The sequence below is a fragment of the Nerophis lumbriciformis genome, linkage group LG13, assembly GCF_033978685.3.
Source record: "Nerophis lumbriciformis linkage group LG13, RoL_Nlum_v2.1, whole genome shotgun sequence".
In the NCBI taxonomy this organism is placed as follows: Eukaryota; Metazoa; Chordata; class Actinopteri; order Syngnathiformes; family Syngnathidae; genus Nerophis; species Nerophis lumbriciformis.
Genome location: NC_084560.2, coordinates 1417764 through 1436976, shown reverse-complemented (window position 1 = coordinate 1436976; position 19213 = coordinate 1417764). Strand labels below are relative to the sequence as shown.

Here is a 19213-nt window from a genome sequence, read left to right as displayed (position 1 = left end):
AAAAGTGTATTACACCTGAGTACTTGTGTGATGTTGTCATTACTGCCACAAGTGGTGTTAAAGTGTATTACACCTGAGTACTTGTGTGATGATGTCATTACTGCCACAAGTGGTGTAAAAGTGTATTACACCTGAGTACTTGTGTGATGATGTCATTACTGCCACAAGTGGTGTAAAAGTGTATTACACCTGAGTACTTGTGTGATGATGTCATTACTGCCACAAGTGGTGTAAAAGTGTATTACACCTGAGTACTTGTGTGATGATGTCATTACTGCCACAAGTGGTGTAAAAGTGTACTACACCTGAGTACTTGTGTGATGTTGTCATTACTGCCACAAGTGGTGTAAAAGTGTATTACACCTGAGTACTTGTGTGATGTTGTCATTACTGCCACAAGTGGTGTAAAAGTGTATTACACCTGAGTACTTGTGTGATGTTGTCATTACTGCCACAAGTGGTGTAAAAGTGTATTACACCTGAGTACTTCTGTTATATTGTTGTCATTACTGCCACAAGTGGTGTAAAAGTGTATTACACCTGAGACAAAGACACTTAGTGGTTAAGAGACACTAAATGGATACCTGAGTGTCTCATCCTGTCACTCCCGTATCGGTCGTAGGCTTCACGTTTGCTCTCTGCAGAGAAGACAAAGTCAGAAGACAAAAGGAGACATTTTCCAGACGGACATCAGGCGGACTCACGGTCAGAGAGAACTTCGTACGCCTCGGCCACTTCCTTGAACTTCTTTTCCGCTTCCTCTTTGTTGTCGGGATTCTTGTCGGGATGCCACTTCAGTGCCAGCTTCCTGTAGCTGAGGACAAGGAAACAACTTTCACCAAAACAAACGCCGGCTCTGAACACACGGCCCTGAGAGGTTCCTGGAACCCAGTCTACTCTGATCAATAATTGGGTGTGGTTGATGGTGCAAGACCCCTTCCCTGGGATACATGTCAGAGCCTAGGACTAGGACTAGGACTAGGACCTGGAGGCATGACAACATTCATGAGGTTTTCCTCCACTGCAATATTGAGGTATGGTCAAAGTCTTGATGCGTGCATTCCAACTGGGGTGGATCATGGGTGCAGTACTGCCCACAGGGGGGCCACAGCCAGGAGTGTCACAGTGGAGAGAAGACTCAACCCAAAGTTCAAATAAATTGCAACGATCTGACTTATAACGAGGACTAGGCAGCAGAGTGTGAATGTTTGTTTCCTGTGGGACATTTTAGGCCACGGACATGTTGATCCAGACAAACAACAACGGTGGAAATCCCAAACTAGTCAAACTTGTGGAAGTAGATATTGACTTTGTTTTGTGTCCAATTTGTTGACTTTGTCCGAGAGTACCAATCAATACTGTGACGGACTTGTAACTATGTACTTTACATGGACTTCAAATTGTCATTTCTATCAAGATGCATTATTGTTGTCCATTCTTTAACATGTACAAGACACAGAAAAACTGAAATGTCATTTTGGGCACAGTCCCACTAAGAGCAGACATACGTTACAAGGGGACAAGACGGGACCGCCAAAGGATCCGCCACTTACAGCGCTCCTTAAAAAAGGTGACATTGGGAAAGGGGGAAGAGTAAAAAAAAGTATCAGTCTAAGGCTGGACCCTCGGGAGGGGTCCAGACTGAGTCCAAGGAAAAAACCTCACATAGCATAGCACACATAAACATGATACAAATAATCACAACAACTCGCAACAGAGGGGGGGGATCTGGGGACCTGGAGGCCGGCTGCCGCTATAAAGCGCTACTCAGCCGTCCACAACCCCGAAGAGGAATTAAGCAGTGGTGAAGGCGTTGATTGGGGGAGGGGCGGGTGCGTGCATGTATGCCCAATTAACTTGGGATGTTGGCTCTGGATGTTGTGGGGCTGTCTTGGTTGACAAGACTCTGCAACATCGCGTGGACATCGGGGGCGGTACCTCTGGATTGGCAGACCGGGGTGGTGGTTCCTCTCTTTAAGAAGGAGAACCGGAGGGTGTGTTCCAACTATCGTGAGATCACACTCCTCAGCCTTCCCGGTAAGGTCTGTTCAGGTGTACTGGAGAGGAGGCTACGCCGGATAGTCAAACCTCGGATTCAGGAGGAACAGTGTGGTTTTCGTCCTGGTCGTGGAACTGTGGACCAGCTCTATACTCTCGGCAGGGTCCTTGAGGGTGCATGGGAGTTTGCTCAACCAGTCTACATGTGCTTTGTGGACTTGGAGAAGGCATTCGACCGTGTACCCCGGGAAGTCCTGTGGGGAGTGCTCAGAGAGTATGGGGTAACGGACTGTCTTATTGTGGCGGTTCGCTCCCTGTATGATCAGTGTCAGAGCTTGGTCCGCATTGCCGGCAGTAAGTCGGACACGTTTCCAGTGAGGGTTGGACTCCGCCAGGGCTGCCCTTTGTCACCGATTCTGTTCATAACCTTTATGGACAGAATTTCTAGGCGCAGTCAGGGCGTTGAGGGTATCTGGTTTGGTGGCTGCAGGATTAGGTCTCTGCTTTTTGCAGATGATGTGGTCCTGATGGCTTCATCTGGCCAAGATCTTCAGCTCTCACTGGATCGGTTCGCAGCCGAGTTTGAAGCGACTGGGATGGGAATCAGCACCTCCAAATCCGAGTCCATGGTTCTCGCCCGGAAAAGGGTGGAGTGCCATCTCCGGGTTGGGGAGGAGATCTTGCCCCAAGTGGAGGAGTTCAAGTACCTCGGAGTCTTGTTCACGAGTGAGGGAAGAGTGGATGGTGAGATGGACAGGCGGATCGGTGCGGCGTCTTCAGTAATGCGGACGCTGTATCAATCCGTTGTGGTGAAGAAGGAGCTGAGCCAGAAGGCAAAGCTCTCGATTTACCGGTCGATCTACGTTCCCATCCTCACCTATGGTCATGAGCTTTGGGTCATGACCGAAAGGACAAGATCACGGGTACAAGCGGCCGAAATGAGTTTCTTCCGCCGGGTGGCGGGGCTCTCCCTTAGAGATAGGGTGAGAAGCTATGTCATCCGGGGGGAGCTCAAAGTAAAGCCGCTGCTCCTCCACATCAAGAGGAGCTAGATGAGGTGGTTCGGGCATCTGGTCAGGATGCCACCCGAACGCCTCCCTCGGGAGGTGTTTCGGGCACATCCGACCGGTAGGAGGCCACGGGGAAGACCCAGGACACGTTGGGAAGACTATGTCTCCCGGCTGGCCTGGGAACGCCTCGGGATCCCCCGGGAGGAGCTGGACGAAGTGGCTGGGGAGAGGGAAGTCTGGGCTTCCCTGCTTAGGCTGTTGCCCCTGCGACCGCCCTCGGATAAGCGGAAGAAGATGGATGGATGGAGATGTTGAAATGTTTTTGTGGACTGGGGCCGATCTCAAAGTTCGACACCAGGTGTTATTGAAAAAAAGGAGGGTCAAAAGCGTCCTTCGTTGAGGAGCCCTCGGGGGAGTTCTTCAGAACAGCCTGTTCCTGATAGCATCAAGGCCATTCGAGGGAGTCAAATCGTAGATTAGGATGTTTTCTTCGAGCAGTCAAAACAATGACATTCCTGCTCTGTGTCCGTGCTGGATCTCTCAAGTTCAATTTAATTCTTCCTTGTCACCAAGCTTCTCCATGATGAGATCCATTTTGCGTTTCAAATCAGAAATCGCACAGTGTGTGTTCCCACAGCCCGACCCAATCCTTCCATTGTGACGAACAGCCGTTGGGCTCCTTGAGTGGCTGCCATCATCTTCCAAATTTGACGATACACCAGCGCAATGCCCAGCCCAATCAGCAGGTGCCCCGCGATCACGCTTCCAAATAGGTCCTCGATGGAAAGGACTGAGAGGCACATGATTCTCCATTTATCCCAGGAGTCTCTCACGTACCATGCAGCAATGGTTCCATCAGGCTCTTTTCCTTTTTCGAAAAGACTTTTGTCAATTGCGTTGAGAGTCCAGCTGATCATATCCATGTCTGATGTTTAGATTTGAGGACAGCGCAAAGAAAGAGGCTTAACAAAAAGTTCAGAAAAGACAAGGACACGAAGAAAGCAAGCAGGGAAGGAGGGAGCGGAGAAAAATGCGACCGCCCTCACCAAGAGGCAAGACAGAGAAAGTCTTTTATTCTGCACTGCAAAAAGTGAAATGTAAGTAAGATGAAATATGTCAAATAAGGTTGATATTTGCTTATTTTCTGTCTGATAAGATCATTCTTCTCACTAAGCAGGTTTTCAGTGTTTTACTTGTTTTAAGTGTTTTTGTCCTAAATGCTGTCAGCAAGATATTACAGCTTGTTGCTGAGATGTGATGACCTATATTGAGGAAAACATGCTTGAAACTAGAAGTTGTGTCATCAACACTCACAAGTATAAAACTACTTTTTTAAAGTCATAATTTCTTATTTCAAGCATGAAATTTAAAAAAATCATGACTTTGACACAATTGTGTCTCATAATTAAAACAGATGACAGCCAAATGGACTTTGCTGTTTTATTTTCAATGAAACAATAGAAAATAGGTACTCATATAGTAGTACAGTTGGCACAGTACAGTAAACTGACAGTTAACATTTAAACATTTGACATTTCTAACTATTTTGAACAGAAATAGTTCATGCACACTCAGATAAATTCTTAAAAATGACAATTAAAAAAAAAATGGCCGGGGCCGGGCTGTAAATATAAATATATATGTATTTAGTATTGTGTATTATATATATTGTGCATATATATAATTAAACATAGAGCTATACCGCCCCCTTGTGTCTGTGCCGTCAAGTCCCCCCTTTAAAGGGGAACATTATCACAATTTCAGAATGGTTAAAACCATTAAAAATCAGATCCCAGTGGCTTATTATATTTTTCGAAGTTTTTTTTCAAAATTTTACCCATCACGCAATATCCCTAAAAAAAGCTTCAAAGTGCCTGATTTTAACCATCGTTATATACACCCGTCCATTTTCCTGTGACGTCACATAGTGAAGCCAACACAAACAAACATGGTGGATAGAACAGCAAGCTATAGCGACATTAGCTCGGATTCAGACTCGGATTTCAGCGGCTTAAGCGATTCAACAGATTACGCATGTATTGAAACGGATGGTTGTAGTGTGGAGGCAGGTAGCGAAAACCAAATTGAAGAAGAAACTGAAGCTATTGAGCCATATCGGTTTGAACCGTATGCAAGCGAAAGCGACGAAAACGACACGACAGCCAGCGACACGGGAGAAAGCGAGGACGAATTCGGCGATCGCCTTCCAACCAACGATTGGTATGTGTTTGTTTGGCATTAAAGGAAACTAACAACTATGAACTAGGTTTACAGCATATGAAATACATTTGGCAACAACATGCACTTTGAGAGTGCAGACAGCCCAATTTTCATCAATTAATATATTCTGTAGACATACCCTCATCCGCTCTCTTTTCCTGAAAGCTGATCTGTCCAGTTTTTGGAGTTGATGTCAGCAGGCCAGGGAAGCTAGGGTCGATATTCTTCTCTTGATCATCTTCGGTGGCATAAGGGATGGTGTGAGCCAAGACATCCATGGGGTTTAGCTCGCTCGTCTACGGGAACAAACTGCCGCCATTGCTTGCCGTGCTACCGAGGTCCTTTGTCCCTGAATTGCTCACACACTCCGGCAGATTCAATGGGGGTCTGGCGGCAGATTTCTTTGACTTTATGGTTGGAAATAAGGCTGCAGCTAACGATTATTTTTCTATCGATTAATCTATAGATTATTTTTTTCGATTAATCGGTTAATCTATAGATTATTTTTTTCGATTAATCTATAGATTATTTTTCCTTTTACCGATTATTTTTTTATTTAAAATGAAGATGAAAAAATAAATTTAGGCCAGTTTTTTCAAAACGCATGACTTATTTACAAAAAAAAAAAGTATGGCCACTCAGTCAACATTGACAACAACATGACAAAATATTCTGTAACAATGTAAACATTTAAAACTTTTAACATTTAACAAAATTAATAGTAGCTTATTTGCTTTTTAATGTGGAGATATAAAAGTAAACATCCAGTGCAAATCTTAATATTCTGCAATAGTATAAGCATTTCAAAAGTAAAAGTATTGCTTATTTTGCTTTAAAATGTACAAAAATAAAGATAAACATCCAATACAAAAAAGTGCAAAACGAAATATTCTGTAACAGTGTAAACATTTCAACAAAAGTAAAATTATTGCTTATTTTGCTTAATAACACAACAATGATAGTATGATTAAAGTGAAAGTTAATTGTTGGTTTGTACATAGTATATGTAACTGTTAATGTTGTAAAAGGTATTTGCACAACTAATTAACGTTAGCGTCTTTGTAAACACTGAACAGGCACGCCAAACGCGCCTCTCAGAGCGAAACGGTGTTTTAGTTTATGAATTTATAACGCAGATACAAATGACACATTCATGTTTTTGTGTAATGATGACAACGTATACTCACGCGGACGATTGACTAGTTGATGGTGATGGCAAGAACGCTGTCGGGTGTTTTCTTTTCAAATGTTCCTTCATAGCCGTTGTGCTGCTATGATAGGCCATTTCCGCTAGACACAGTGTGCATACAACAACTGTCAAGTGTTTTGCTTTTTTCGCTGTGCTTATCCCACACTTGAAGGGATGTACCAATGCTAAATGTGGCTTCTGGATTTCACTCAAAAGACCAGACCGTAGTTACTTTTTCCTTTTATTTTTCTTTAGTTTGCAACAGTTTTTCCAACGAAGAAACAGCTTCTTTTTTCTTCTTTAGTCTTTTTAGCAGTCTTTAGCAGTGTTAGTAGACTTTAGTAGACTTTAGTTTCTTTAGCTGTCATTAGCTGTCTTTAGTAGCCTTTAGTAGCCTTTAGCTTCTTTAGTAGGTGAAAAACCTTTAAGGACAAAACACCACAAGATTAACATGCTGTAAAAAATCAATCAATTATCAATCCCATAATTTACAATTATTAATTAGGCAATCAAACTCTTAACCATTAAACAAGTGCAAGAAAATGGACACATCTTTTCCCTTTAAGTTAAAACAGATTTTAAGTAAATTGTCTCAACATAAATGCACCAAGATACATATAAAATACATTTAAACCCAGAAACACAATAGATAAATGCAGCAGAAAACCCAATATGCAAATACATGAATACCTAACCAATTAACCACCTATTTAGATACATATTTAAAATCCATATTCAATATAAATATATTATTAAATTAGCAGTGAAACACTCAATCTTAAACGCTGTCTACTGGTAGAAAAACGCCCCTTTTTCTATGCCCTCACCAGCAGCCAATGATCCAACACAGTTAAATCCAACACTTTAAATTGAGCGACTTCACCCTCCTGATGAAGCAAACTGCTCCAACATTTATCAAACTAAGCAAAGAATATCAACACTTCCTTACTAAACAACAGTTACACAAAACACCGTGTGTATTTAGCCTCCAGACTAAGCACCCCCCCCCCATCTCACCAGCGCAACAGGTGCGCCACACCCACAAAGAGAAGTAAAGTGCAATCTTACCGGCTGTCCGTTCAGCTATTGGTTTTGGTACACTTTTGGCACAACTCTGGTTTTTCTGTAACGAACTAAACCTTTTTCCACTCTGCGCTGGCGTCTTTTGTACTCCATGATTTGACACAGCGGTCTAATTACCGGGCTCGCGCACCAGCAGATGAGACGGGAGCGCCCCACGTTATACCTGCGCGTGAACGTAAACTGATCGGTTCTGATCATATAAGCCGACTGGCCGAAATAATGCCGAATTATATACATTTCCTGGGGTTGCCTAGGTGAATAGGGATGCAGATGTGCTCTAAGATAAAATATAATTTTATTAAGTGGGGTTTGGCTGGACTCTGCAGCATCGCGTGGACATCGGGGGCGGTACCTCTGGATTGGCAGACCGGGGTGGTGGTTCCTCTCTTTAAGAAGGGGAACCGGAGGGTGTGTTCTAACTATCGTGGGATCACACTCCTCAGCCTTCCCGGTAAGGTCTATTCAGGTGTACTGGAGAGGAGGCTACGCCGGATAGTCGAACCTCGGATTCAGGAGGAACAGTGTGGTTTTCGTCCTGGTCGTGGAACTGTGGACCAACTCTATACTCTCGGCAGGGTCCTTGAGGGTGCATGGGAGTTTGCCCAACCAGTCTACATGTGTTTTGTGGACTTGGAGAAGGCATTCGACCGTGTCCCTCGGGAAGTCCTGTGGGGAGTGCTCAGAGAGTACGGGGTATCGGACTGTCTGATTGTGGCAGTCCGCTCCCTGTATGATCAGTGCCAGAGCTTGGTCCGCATTGCCGGTAGTAAGTCGGACACGTTTCCAGTGAGGGTTGGACTCCGCCAAGGCTGCCCTTTGTCACCGATTCTGTTCATAACTTTTATGGACAGAATTTCTAGGCGCAGTCAGGGCGTTGAGGGGATCTGGTTTGGTGGCTGCAGGATTAGGTCTCTGCTTTTTGCAGATGATGTGGTCCTGATGGCTTCATCTGGCCAGGATCTTCAGCTCTCACTGGATTGGTTCGCAGCTGAGTGTGAAGCGACTGGGATGAGAATCAGCACCTCCAAGTCCGAGTCCATGGTCCTCGCCCGGAAAAGGGTGGAGTGCCATCTCCGGGTTGGGGAGGAGATCTTGCCCCAAGTGGAGGAGTTCAAGTACCTCGGAGTCTTGTTCACGAGTGAGGGAAGAGTGGATGGTGAGATCGACAGGCGGATCGGTGCGGCGACTTCAGTAATGCGGACGCTGTATCGATCCGTTGTGGTGAAGAAGGAGCTGAGCCAGAAGGCAAAGCTCTCGATTTACCGGTCGATCTACGTTCCCATCCTCACCTATGGTCATGAGCTTTGGGTTATGACCGAAAGGACAAGATCACGGGTACAAGCGGCCGAAATGAGTTTCCTCCGCCGGGTGGCGGGGCTCTCCCTTAGAGATAGGGTGAGAAGCTCTGTCATTCGGGGGGAGCTCAAAGTAAAGCCGCTGCTCCTCCACATCGAGAGGAGCCAGATGAGGTGGTTCGGGCATCTGGTCAGGATGCCACCCGAACGCCTCCCTAGGGAGGTGTTTAGGGCACGTCCCACCGGTAGGAGGCCACGGGGAAGACCCAGGACACGTTGGGAAGACTATGTCTCCCGGCTGGCCTGGGAACGCCTCGGGGTCCCACAGGAAGAGCTGGACGAAGTGGCTGGGGAGAGGGAAGTCTGGGCTTCCCTGCTTAAGCTGCTGCCCCCGCGACCCGACCTCGGATAAGCGGAAGAAGATGGATGGATGGATGGATGGATGGATGGGGTTTGGCTGGTTGCTCAGCAGCCACGGTTGCGAGCTCGCACATCAGCTGACGAGACAGCTGTTCGCCGCTACAACATTATTAGGCCGTTTATTGAAATACACCCACACTTTTGACGACTTTTGGCGTGCTTTTTTCCCCTCGCTCGCACCGCTCGCATCGTCTGCTTTGCGCTGCGCCATGACGGTAGTGTGACGTAAATATGCGACGCATCGACGCACAAAAACAGCGTCGACGTATTTACGTAACCGATGACGTCGACTACGTCGACGCGTCGTTTCAGCCTTAGTTGGAAATGCATCTGCTTTGAGCGTCGCAGGATATCCACACATTCTTGCCATCTCTGTCGTAGCATAGCTTTCGTCGGTAAAGTGTGCGGAACAAACGACTGACCAAGTTTGATCATATTACGCCTATACTGGCTCACCTGCACTGGCTTCCTGTGCACTTAAGATGTGACTTTAAGGTTTTACTACTTACGTATAAAATACTACACGGTCTAGCTCCGTCCTATCTTGTCGATTGCATTGTACCATATGTCCCGGCAAGAAATCTGCGTTCAAAGAACTCCGGCTTATTAGTGATTCCCAGAGCCCAAAAAAAGTCTGCGGGCTATAGAGCGTTTTCTATTGGGGCTCCAGTACTATGGAATGCCCTCCCGGTAACAGTTAGAGATGCTACCTCAGTAGAAGCATTTAAGTCCCATCTTAAAACTCATTTGTATACTCTAGCCTTTAAATAGCCCCCCTGTTAGACCAGTTGATCTGCCGTTTCTTTTCTTTACTCCTCTGCTCCCCTTTTCCTTGTGGAAAGGGGGGGGACACAGGTCCGGTGGCCATGGATGAAGTGCTGGCTGTCCAGAGTCGGGACCCGGGGTGGACCGCTCGCCTGTGCATCGGCTGGGAACATCTCTGCGCTGCTGACCCGTCTCCGCTCGGGATGGTTTCCTGCTGGCCCCACTATGGACTGGACTCTTACTATTATGTTGGATCCACTATGGACTGGACTCTCACAATATTATGTCAGACCCACTCGACATCCATTGCTTTCGGTCTCCCCTAGAGGGGGGGGGGGTTACCCACATATGCGGTCCTCTCCAAGGTTTCTCATAGTCATTCACATCGACGTCCCACTGGGGTGAGTTTTTCCTTGCCCGTATGTGGGCTTTGTACCGAGGATGTCGTTGTGGCTTGTGCAGCCCTTTGAGACACTTGTGATTTAGGGCTATATAAATAAAGATTGATTGACCATTTCGTCGGCTTTCCCCACAGCCTCGTATTTTGAACAAATTTCGTCCAATTTCTTGCCACTTTCGCATCTTTAGGCCACTGGTGCAACTTGAATCCGTCCCTGTTCGTGTTGTTACACCCTCCGACGAAAGTGAGAAAATGGCGGATTGCTTCCCGATGAGACGTCACGTTGTGACGTCATCGCTCCGAGAGCGAATAATAGAAAGGCGTTTAATTCGCCAAAATTCACCCATTTAGAGTTCGGTGGTCTTTTTTCTGCAACATCAAGGTATATATTGACGCTTACATAGGTCTGGTGATAATGTTCCCCTTTAACCATAACACCCACATATGCAACCTATACAAAGTAGTGTATTTTCAACACTACAAAGACACACAAACCAAACAATGAACAGTTGTGAAAACAAAACCATGCTTGATGAAGGGAATTGTGTCTGTGTTCTATCAATCAATCAACCGTTTGTTACTCTCGGGGTCTCCGAGAGTAATAATCGTATTGTCTAAAAGTGATATATAGGCAACCGCTTGTTACTCTCGGGGTCTCCGAAAGTAACAATCATATTGTCTTAAAGTGATATATAGGCAACCGCTTGTTACTCTCGGGGTCTCCGAGAGTAACAATCATATTGTCTTAAAGTGATATATAGGCAACCGCTTGTTACTCTCGGGGTCTCCGAGAGTAACAATAATATTGTCTTAAAGTGATATATAGGCAACTGCTTGTTACTCTCAGGGTCTCCGAGAGTAACAATCATATTGTCTTAAAGTGATATATAGGCAACCGCTTGTTACTCTCGGGGTCTCCGAGAGTAACAATCATATTGTCTAAAAGTGATATATAGGCAACCGCTTGTGACTCTCGGGGTCTCCGAAAGTAACAATCATATTGTCTAAAAGTGATATATAGGCAACCGCTTGTTACTCTCGGGGTCTCCGAGAGTAACAATCATATTGTCTTAAAGTGATATATAGGCAACCGCTTGTTACTCTCGGGATCTCCGAGAGTAACAATCATATTTTCTAAAAGTGATATATAGGCAACCGCTTGTTACTCTCGGGGTCTCCGAGAGTAACAATCATATTTTCTAAAAGTGATATATAGGCAACCGCTTGTTACTCTCGGGGTCTCCGAGAGTAACAATCATATTGTCTAAAAGTGATATATAGGCAACCGCTTGTTACTCTCGGGGTCTCCGAAAGTAACAATCATATTGTCTTAAAGTGATATATAGGCAACCGCTTGTTACTCTCGGGGTCTCCGAGAGTAACAATCATATTGTCTAAAAGTGATATATAGGCAACCGCTTGTTACTCTCGGGGTCTCCGAAAGTAACAATCATATTGTCTTAAAGTGATGTATAGGCAACCGCTTGTTACTCTCGGGGTCTCCGAGAGTAACAATCATATTGTCTTAAAGTGATATATAGGCAACCGCTTGTTAGTTCGGGGTCTCCGAGAGTAACAATCATATTGTCTTAAAGTGATATATAGGCAACCGCTTGTTACTCTCGGGGTCTCCGAGAGTAACAATCATATTGTCTAAAAGTGATATATAGGCAACCGCTTGTTACTCTCGGGGTCTCCGAAAGTAACAATCATATTGTCTTAAAGTGATATATAGGCAACCGCTTGTTACTCTCGGGGTCTCCGAGAGTAACAATCATATTGTCTAAAAGTGATATATAGGCAACCGCTTGTTACTCTCGGGGTGTCCGAGAGTAATAATCATATTGTCTAAAAGTGATATATAGGCAACCGCTTGTTACTCTCGGGGTCTCCGAAAGTAACAATCATATTGTCTTAAAGTGATATATAGGCAACCGCTTGTTACTCTCGGGGTCTCCGAGAGTAACAATCATATTGTCTAAAAGTGATATATAGGCAACCGCTTGTTACTCTCGGGGTGTCCGAGAGTAACAATCATATTGTCTAAAAGTGATATATAGGCAACCGCTTGTTACTCTCGGGGTCTCCGAAAGTAACAATCATATTGTCTTAAAGTGATATATAGGCAAGCGCTTGTTACTCTCGGGGTCTCCGAGAGTAACAATCATATAGTCTAAAAATGCATTTTTAGACAACTTGTTACTCTCGGAGACCCCGAGAGTAACAAGCGCTTGCCTTGTTGCCTTTCCATTAAGAACAATAAATTCGTTTTTAGTATAAGTTTGCTGGTTTCAAGAAATGTAATGGCGAGGGCATATCATTATGTCAAGATAATGGCACTAGCATTTACTTCATTTAAGAATATTTTTCAACATATTGAGCAAAAAGGTCTCATATTTGTTTTTTCTACCAAGAAAAGTGCACTTGTTATTAGTCAGAATATACTTATTTTAAGCTATTTTGGGGTTCATTGAGGTTAGCTCATTTTACTTGTTTTGGAAAGTCTTGACAAGCCAAATTTTCTTGTTCTATTGGCAGATCATTTTGCTAAGTTCAAATAAAATACCCCTCATTTTTTATTTGTTCCCTTGTTTTTGAACACGGACTTTTTGCAGCGTGTTTGTGTATTTTCAACCCTGAGCAACTTTAATCGTGGACTCCAGACGGAAATGAGCGTGCTGCTACATATTTGTGGCGTAACTGCACTTTGTCGTGCTAAATTTGACCAGTAGAGGGCGACGACGACAGCTCACATACCATGTTTGCTGTGTGAGTGTTGTGTCATTTCCATGTGTCAACGTTAGTGAATACATCACACAATGGACGTCATATTTTCAATCTTACACACCTAAATATATATAAATATATTATGTAAATATTACGTATTTATGTTTAATTTTATATTGCTATATTTAGTCTATTTTATACCTGCATTGTCCTTTCCATCCTTTGTAACTTAGCTACTGTGTAGACGTGTAAAGAAATCAAACTGAGGAAGAAAATTCATTTGAAAGAAGGAACATCAATCATTTTTCCTTCAAACTGTTAACTATCTGCACGCGCAGAATAACGAAGGCATTGACAGTGCGAGGAAGTGAACTCACGCCTTCTTGATGTCATCCTGAGTGGACGTTTTGGAAACTCCCAAGACGGTGTAGTAATCCACCATTTCTTCAATATTCTTTATATTCTTTCAAACTGTTAACTATCTGCACGCGCAGAATAACGAAGGCATTGACAGTGCGAGGAAGTGAACTCACGCCTTCTTGATGTCATCCTGAGTGGACGTTTTGGAAACTCCCAAGACGGTGTAGTAATCCACCATTTCTTCAATATTCTTTATATTCTTTCAAACTGTTAACTATCTGCACACGCAGAATAACGAAGGCATTGACAGTGCGAGGAAATGAACTCACACCTTCTTGATGTCATCCTGAGTGGACGTTTTGGAAACTCCCAAGACGGTGTAGTAATCCACCATTTCTTCAATATTCTTTATATTCTTTCAAACTGTTAACTATCTGCACGCGCAGAATAACGAAGGCATTGACAGTGCGAGGAAGTGAACTCACACATTCTTGATGTCATCCTGAGTGGACGTTTTGGAAACTCCCAAAACGGTGTAGTAATCCACCATTTCTTCAATATTCTTTATATTCTTTCAAACTGTTAACTATCTGCACGCGCAGAATAACGAAGGCATTGACAGTGCGAGGAAGTGAACTCACACCTTCTTGATGTCATCCTGAGTGGACGTTTTGGAAACTCCCAAGACGGTGTAGTAATCCACCATTTCTTCAATATTCTTTATATTCTTTCAAACTGTTAACTATCTGCACGCGCAGAATAACGAAGGCATTGACAGTGCGAGGAAGTGAACTCACACATTCTTGATGTCATCCTGAGTGGACGTTTTGGAAACTCCCAAAACGGTGTAGTAATCCACCATTTCTTCAATATTCTTTATATTCTTTCAAACTGTTAACTATCTGCACGCGCAGAATAACGAAGGCATTGACAGTGCGAGGAAGTGAACTCACACCTTCTTGATGTCATCCTGAGTGGACGTTTTGGAAACTCCCAAGACGGTGTAGTAATCCACCATTTCTTCAATATTCTTTATATTCTTTCAAACTGTTAACTATCTGCACGCGCAGAATAACGAAGGCATTGACAGTGCGAGGAAGTGAACTCACGCCTTCTTGATGTCATCCTGAGTGGACGTTTTGGAAACTCCCAAGACGGTGTAGTAATCCACCATTTCTTCAATATTCTTTATATTCTTTCAAACTGTTAACTATCTGCACGCGCAGAATAACGAAGGCATTGACAGTGCGAGGAAGTGAACTCACGCCTTCTTGATGTCATCCTGAGTGGACGTTTTGGAAACTCCCAAGACGGTGTAGTAATCCACCATTTCTTCAATATTCTTTATATTCTTTCAAACTGTTAACTATCTGCACGCGCAGAATAACGAAGGCATTGACAGTGCGAGGAAGTGAACTCACACCTTCTTGATGTCATCCTGAGTGGACGTTTTGGAAACTCCCAAGACGGTGTAGTAATCCACCATTTCTTCAATATTCTTTATATTCTTTCAAACTGTAAACTATCTGCACACGCAGAATAACGAAGGCATTGACAGTGCGAGGAAGTGAACTCACGCCTTCTTGATGTCATCCTGAGTGGACGTTTTGGAAACTCCCAAGACGGTGTAGTAATCCACCATTTCTTCAATATTCTTCATATTCTTTCAAACTGTTAACTATCTGCACGCGCAGAATAACGAAGGCATTGACAGTGCGAGGAAGTGAACTCACGCCTTCTTGATGTCATCCTGAGTGGACGTTTTGGAAACTCCCAAGACGGTGTAGTAATCCACCATTTCTTCAATATTCTTTCAAACTGTTAACTATCTGCACGCGCAGAATAACGAAGGCATTGACAGTGTGACAAAGTGAACTCACGCCTTCTTGATGTCATCCTGAGTGGACGTTTTGGAAACTCCCAAGACGGTGTAGTAATCCACCATTTCTCCTGGGAGGGAACCTGGGGTGGGAACATGTGGAAGTAGGTGAGCAGGACAAAGCATCGTCACAACAACAACCTTGACTTGAGATGTCAGTCTAGAACAGCGTTTCTCAAAGTGTGGGGCGCGCCCCACTGGTGGGGAATAGAGACATGACAGGTGGGGCGCGAGGAACGGGAGGAAATTTCACTTTAAATTTTTTTTTTTTAATTATTATATTCTTAGATTATTGTTTTTTACTATGCTTTCATTTTCTATAGACACTGTAAATCACTTTGTGATTCTGTCTGTGAAATCCGCTATATAAATAAATGGAAATTACCGGTACTTATTTTTACTGTAGGCTTTATATTTCTCGGTACGAGCGAAAGTTTGACAGACATAGCAACAGTAACTAATGGGGGCGGGGCTAAGCGGAACAAACTTTCGCGCGGATGGGTAGCAGGTTAATGTGTGGATCACAATTACACAAATATATACATTTGTGACTCGATCGCACCTCAAAGGTCGTCGAGCCAGAGCCAGCGCCTGCAGAGAAACAAAAATGTGACGGGCACACACTGTGTCATTCACCGGGAAGCACTCGCGTCAAGGCAGCTTAGCCCCGAACTCAATGAGGTTTTAACATGTTGTGAGCGCGGTAAATTTGATCAAAACACGACCACTGAAAGCGCGACTGTTCTCTGCACTGTGTGAGGAAATGGGAGCTGATCATACAGCCGTGCTGTTTCACAGTGAAGCAAGGTGGCTCTCCTGGGGCAAAGTGCTGTCACTTGCCCTGTCTTGCCAAATGCATAGCTCCTCCTTTTGTTTTTGCAAAGATTGCAAAGTGGCACTTTTATTGTATTTATTATTGAACTTGATGCAAGTTATTTGATTTATTATTGAACTTGATGCAAGTTATAACACTTTTTTTGATTTATTATTGAACTTGATGCAAGTTATAACACTTTTTTTGATTTATTATTGAACTTGATGCAAGTTATAACACTTTTTTTTATTTATTATTGAACTTGATGCAAGTTATAACACTTTTGTTTGATTTATTATTGAACTTGATGCAAGTTATAACACTTTTGTTTTATTTATTATTGAACTTGATGCAAGTTATAACACTTTTTTTGATTTATTATTGAACTTGATGCAAGTTATTTGATTTATTATTGAACTTGATGCAAGTTATTTGATTTATTATTGAACTTGATGCAAGTTATAACACTTTTATTTGATTTATTATTGAACTTGATGCAAGTTATAACACTTTTGTTTTATTTATTATTGAACTTGATGCAAGTTATAACACTTTTTTTTATTTATTATTGAACTTGATGCAAGTTATTTGATTTATTATTGAACTTGATGCAAGTTATAACACTTTTTTTGATTTATTATTGAACGTGATGCAAGTTATAACACTTTTTGATTTATTATTGAACTTGATGCAAGTTATAACACTTTTTTTTTTAATTATTGAACTTGATGCAAGTTATAACACTTTTATTTATTTATTATTGAACTTGATGCAAGTTATAACACTTTTATTTATTTATTATTGAACTTGATGCAAGTTATAACACTTTTTTTGATTTATTATTGAACTTGATGCAAGTTATTTGATTTATTATTGAACTTGATGCAAGTTATAACACTTTTATTTGATTTAATATTGAACTTGATGCAAGTTATAACACTTTTGTTTTATTTATTATTGAACTTGATGCAAGTTATAAAACTTTTTTTTGATTTATTATTGAACTTGATGCAAGTTATTTGATTTATTATTGAACTTGATGCAAGTTATAACACTTTTTTTGATTTATTATTGAACGTGATGCAAGTTATAACACTTTTTGATTTATTATTGAACTTGATGCAAGTTATAACACTTTTTTTTTATTATTGAACTTGATGCAAGTTATAACACTTTTATTTATTTATTATTGAACTTGATGCAAGTTATAACACTTTTCTTTATTTATTATTGAACTTGATGCAAGTTATTTGATTTATTATTGAACTTGATGCAAGTTATAACACTTTTTTTGATTTATTATTGAACTTGATGCAAGTTATAACACTTTTTGATTTATTATTGAACTTGATGCAAGTTATAACACTTTTATTTGATTTAATATTGAACTTGATGCAAGTTATAACACTTTTTTTATTATTGAACTTGATGCAAGTTATAACACTTTTGTTTTATTTATTATTGAACTTGATGCAAGTTATAACACTTTTTTATTTATTTATTATTGAACTAGATGCAAGTTATTTGATTTATTATTGAACTTGATGCAAGTTATAACACTTTTTTTGATTTATTATTGAACGTGATGCAAGTTATAACACTTTTTGATTTATTATTGAACTTGATGCAAGTTATAACACTTTTTTTTTTTATTGAACTTGATGCAAGTTATAACACTTTTATTTATTTATTATTGAACTTGATGCAAGTTATAACACTTTTTTTTATTATTGAAGTTGATGCAAGTTATAACACTTTTATTTGATTTAATATTGAACTTGATGCAAGTTATAACACTTTTTTTTATTATTGAACTTGATGCAAGTTATAACACTTTTGTTTTATTTATTATTGAACTTGATGCAAGTTATAACACTTTTTTTGATTTATTATTGAACTTGATGCAAGTTATTTGATTTATTATTGAACTTGATGCAAGTTATAACACTTGTTTTGATTTATTATTGAACTTGATGCAAGTTATAACACTTTGATTTATTATTGAACTTGATGCAAGTTATAACACTTGTTTTATTTATTATTGAACTTGATGCAAGTTATAACATTTTTTTTGATTTATTATTGAACTTGATGCAAGTTATAACACTTATTTGATTTATTATTGAACTTGATGCAAGTTATAACACTTTTTTTGATTTATTATTGAACGTGATGCAAGTTATAACACTTTTTTTGATTTATTATTGAACTTGATGCAAGTTATAACAGTTTTTTTGATTTATTATTGAACGTGATGCAAGTTATAACACTTTTTGATTTATTATTGAACTTGATGCAAGTTATAACACTTTTTGATTTATTATTGAACTTGATGCAAGTTATAACACTTTTATTTATTTATTATTGAACTTGATGCAAGTTATAACACTTTTTTTGATTTATTATTGAACTTGATGCAAGTTATAACACTTTTATTTGATTTAATATTGAACTTGATGCAAGTTATAACACTTTTTTTATTATTGAACTTGATGCAAGTTATAACACTTTTGTTTTATTTATTATTGAACTTGATGCAAGTTATAACACTTTTGTTTTATTTATTATTGAACTTGATGCAAGTTATAACACTTTTTTTGATTTATTATTGAACTTGATGCAAGTTATTTGATTTATTATTGAACTTGATGCAAGTTATAACACTTTTTTTGATTTATTATTGAACTTGATGCAAGTTATAACACTTTTTGATTTATTAATGAACTTGATGCAAGTTATTTGATTTATTATTGAACTTGATGCAAGTTATTTGATTTATTATTGAACTTGATGCAAGTTATAACACTTTTATTTGATTTATTATTGAACTTGATGCAAGTTATAACACTTTTGTTTTATTTATTATTGAACTTGATGCAAGTTATAACACTTTTTTTTATTTATTATTGAACTTGATGCAAGTTATTTGATTTATTATTGAACTTGATGCAAGTTATAACACTTTTTTTGATTTATTATTGAACGTGATGCAAGTTATAACACTTTTTGATTTATTATTGAACTTGATGCAAGTTATAACACTTTTTTTTTTA

The 19213-nt window shown here is 40.8% G+C and overlaps 1 protein-coding gene across 3 annotated transcripts in view; it reads right to left on the bottom strand.

Moving 5' to 3' along the window:
* The window catches only part of dnajb2 (DnaJ heat shock protein family (Hsp40) member B2), a 59088-nt gene that overhangs the window by 21472 nt on the left and 18403 nt on the right, over positions 1-19213 (bottom strand). For 2 of the 3 annotated variants that reach the window (XM_061971819.1, XM_061971817.1), the window contains exons 2-4: positions 15348-15429; positions 705-814; positions 585-638 (exon numbers count right to left, since the gene is read on the bottom strand). In XM_061971819.1, the coding sequence (XP_061827803.1) occupies positions 585-638; positions 705-814; positions 15348-15412 (229 nt within the window). In that variant the 5' untranslated portion in view covers positions 15413-15429. Of the gene's footprint in view, positions 1-584; positions 639-704; positions 815-13484; positions 13579-15347; positions 15430-19213 lie in introns of those variants that run through there. The other variant, XM_061971818.1, reaches the window with a different exon arrangement.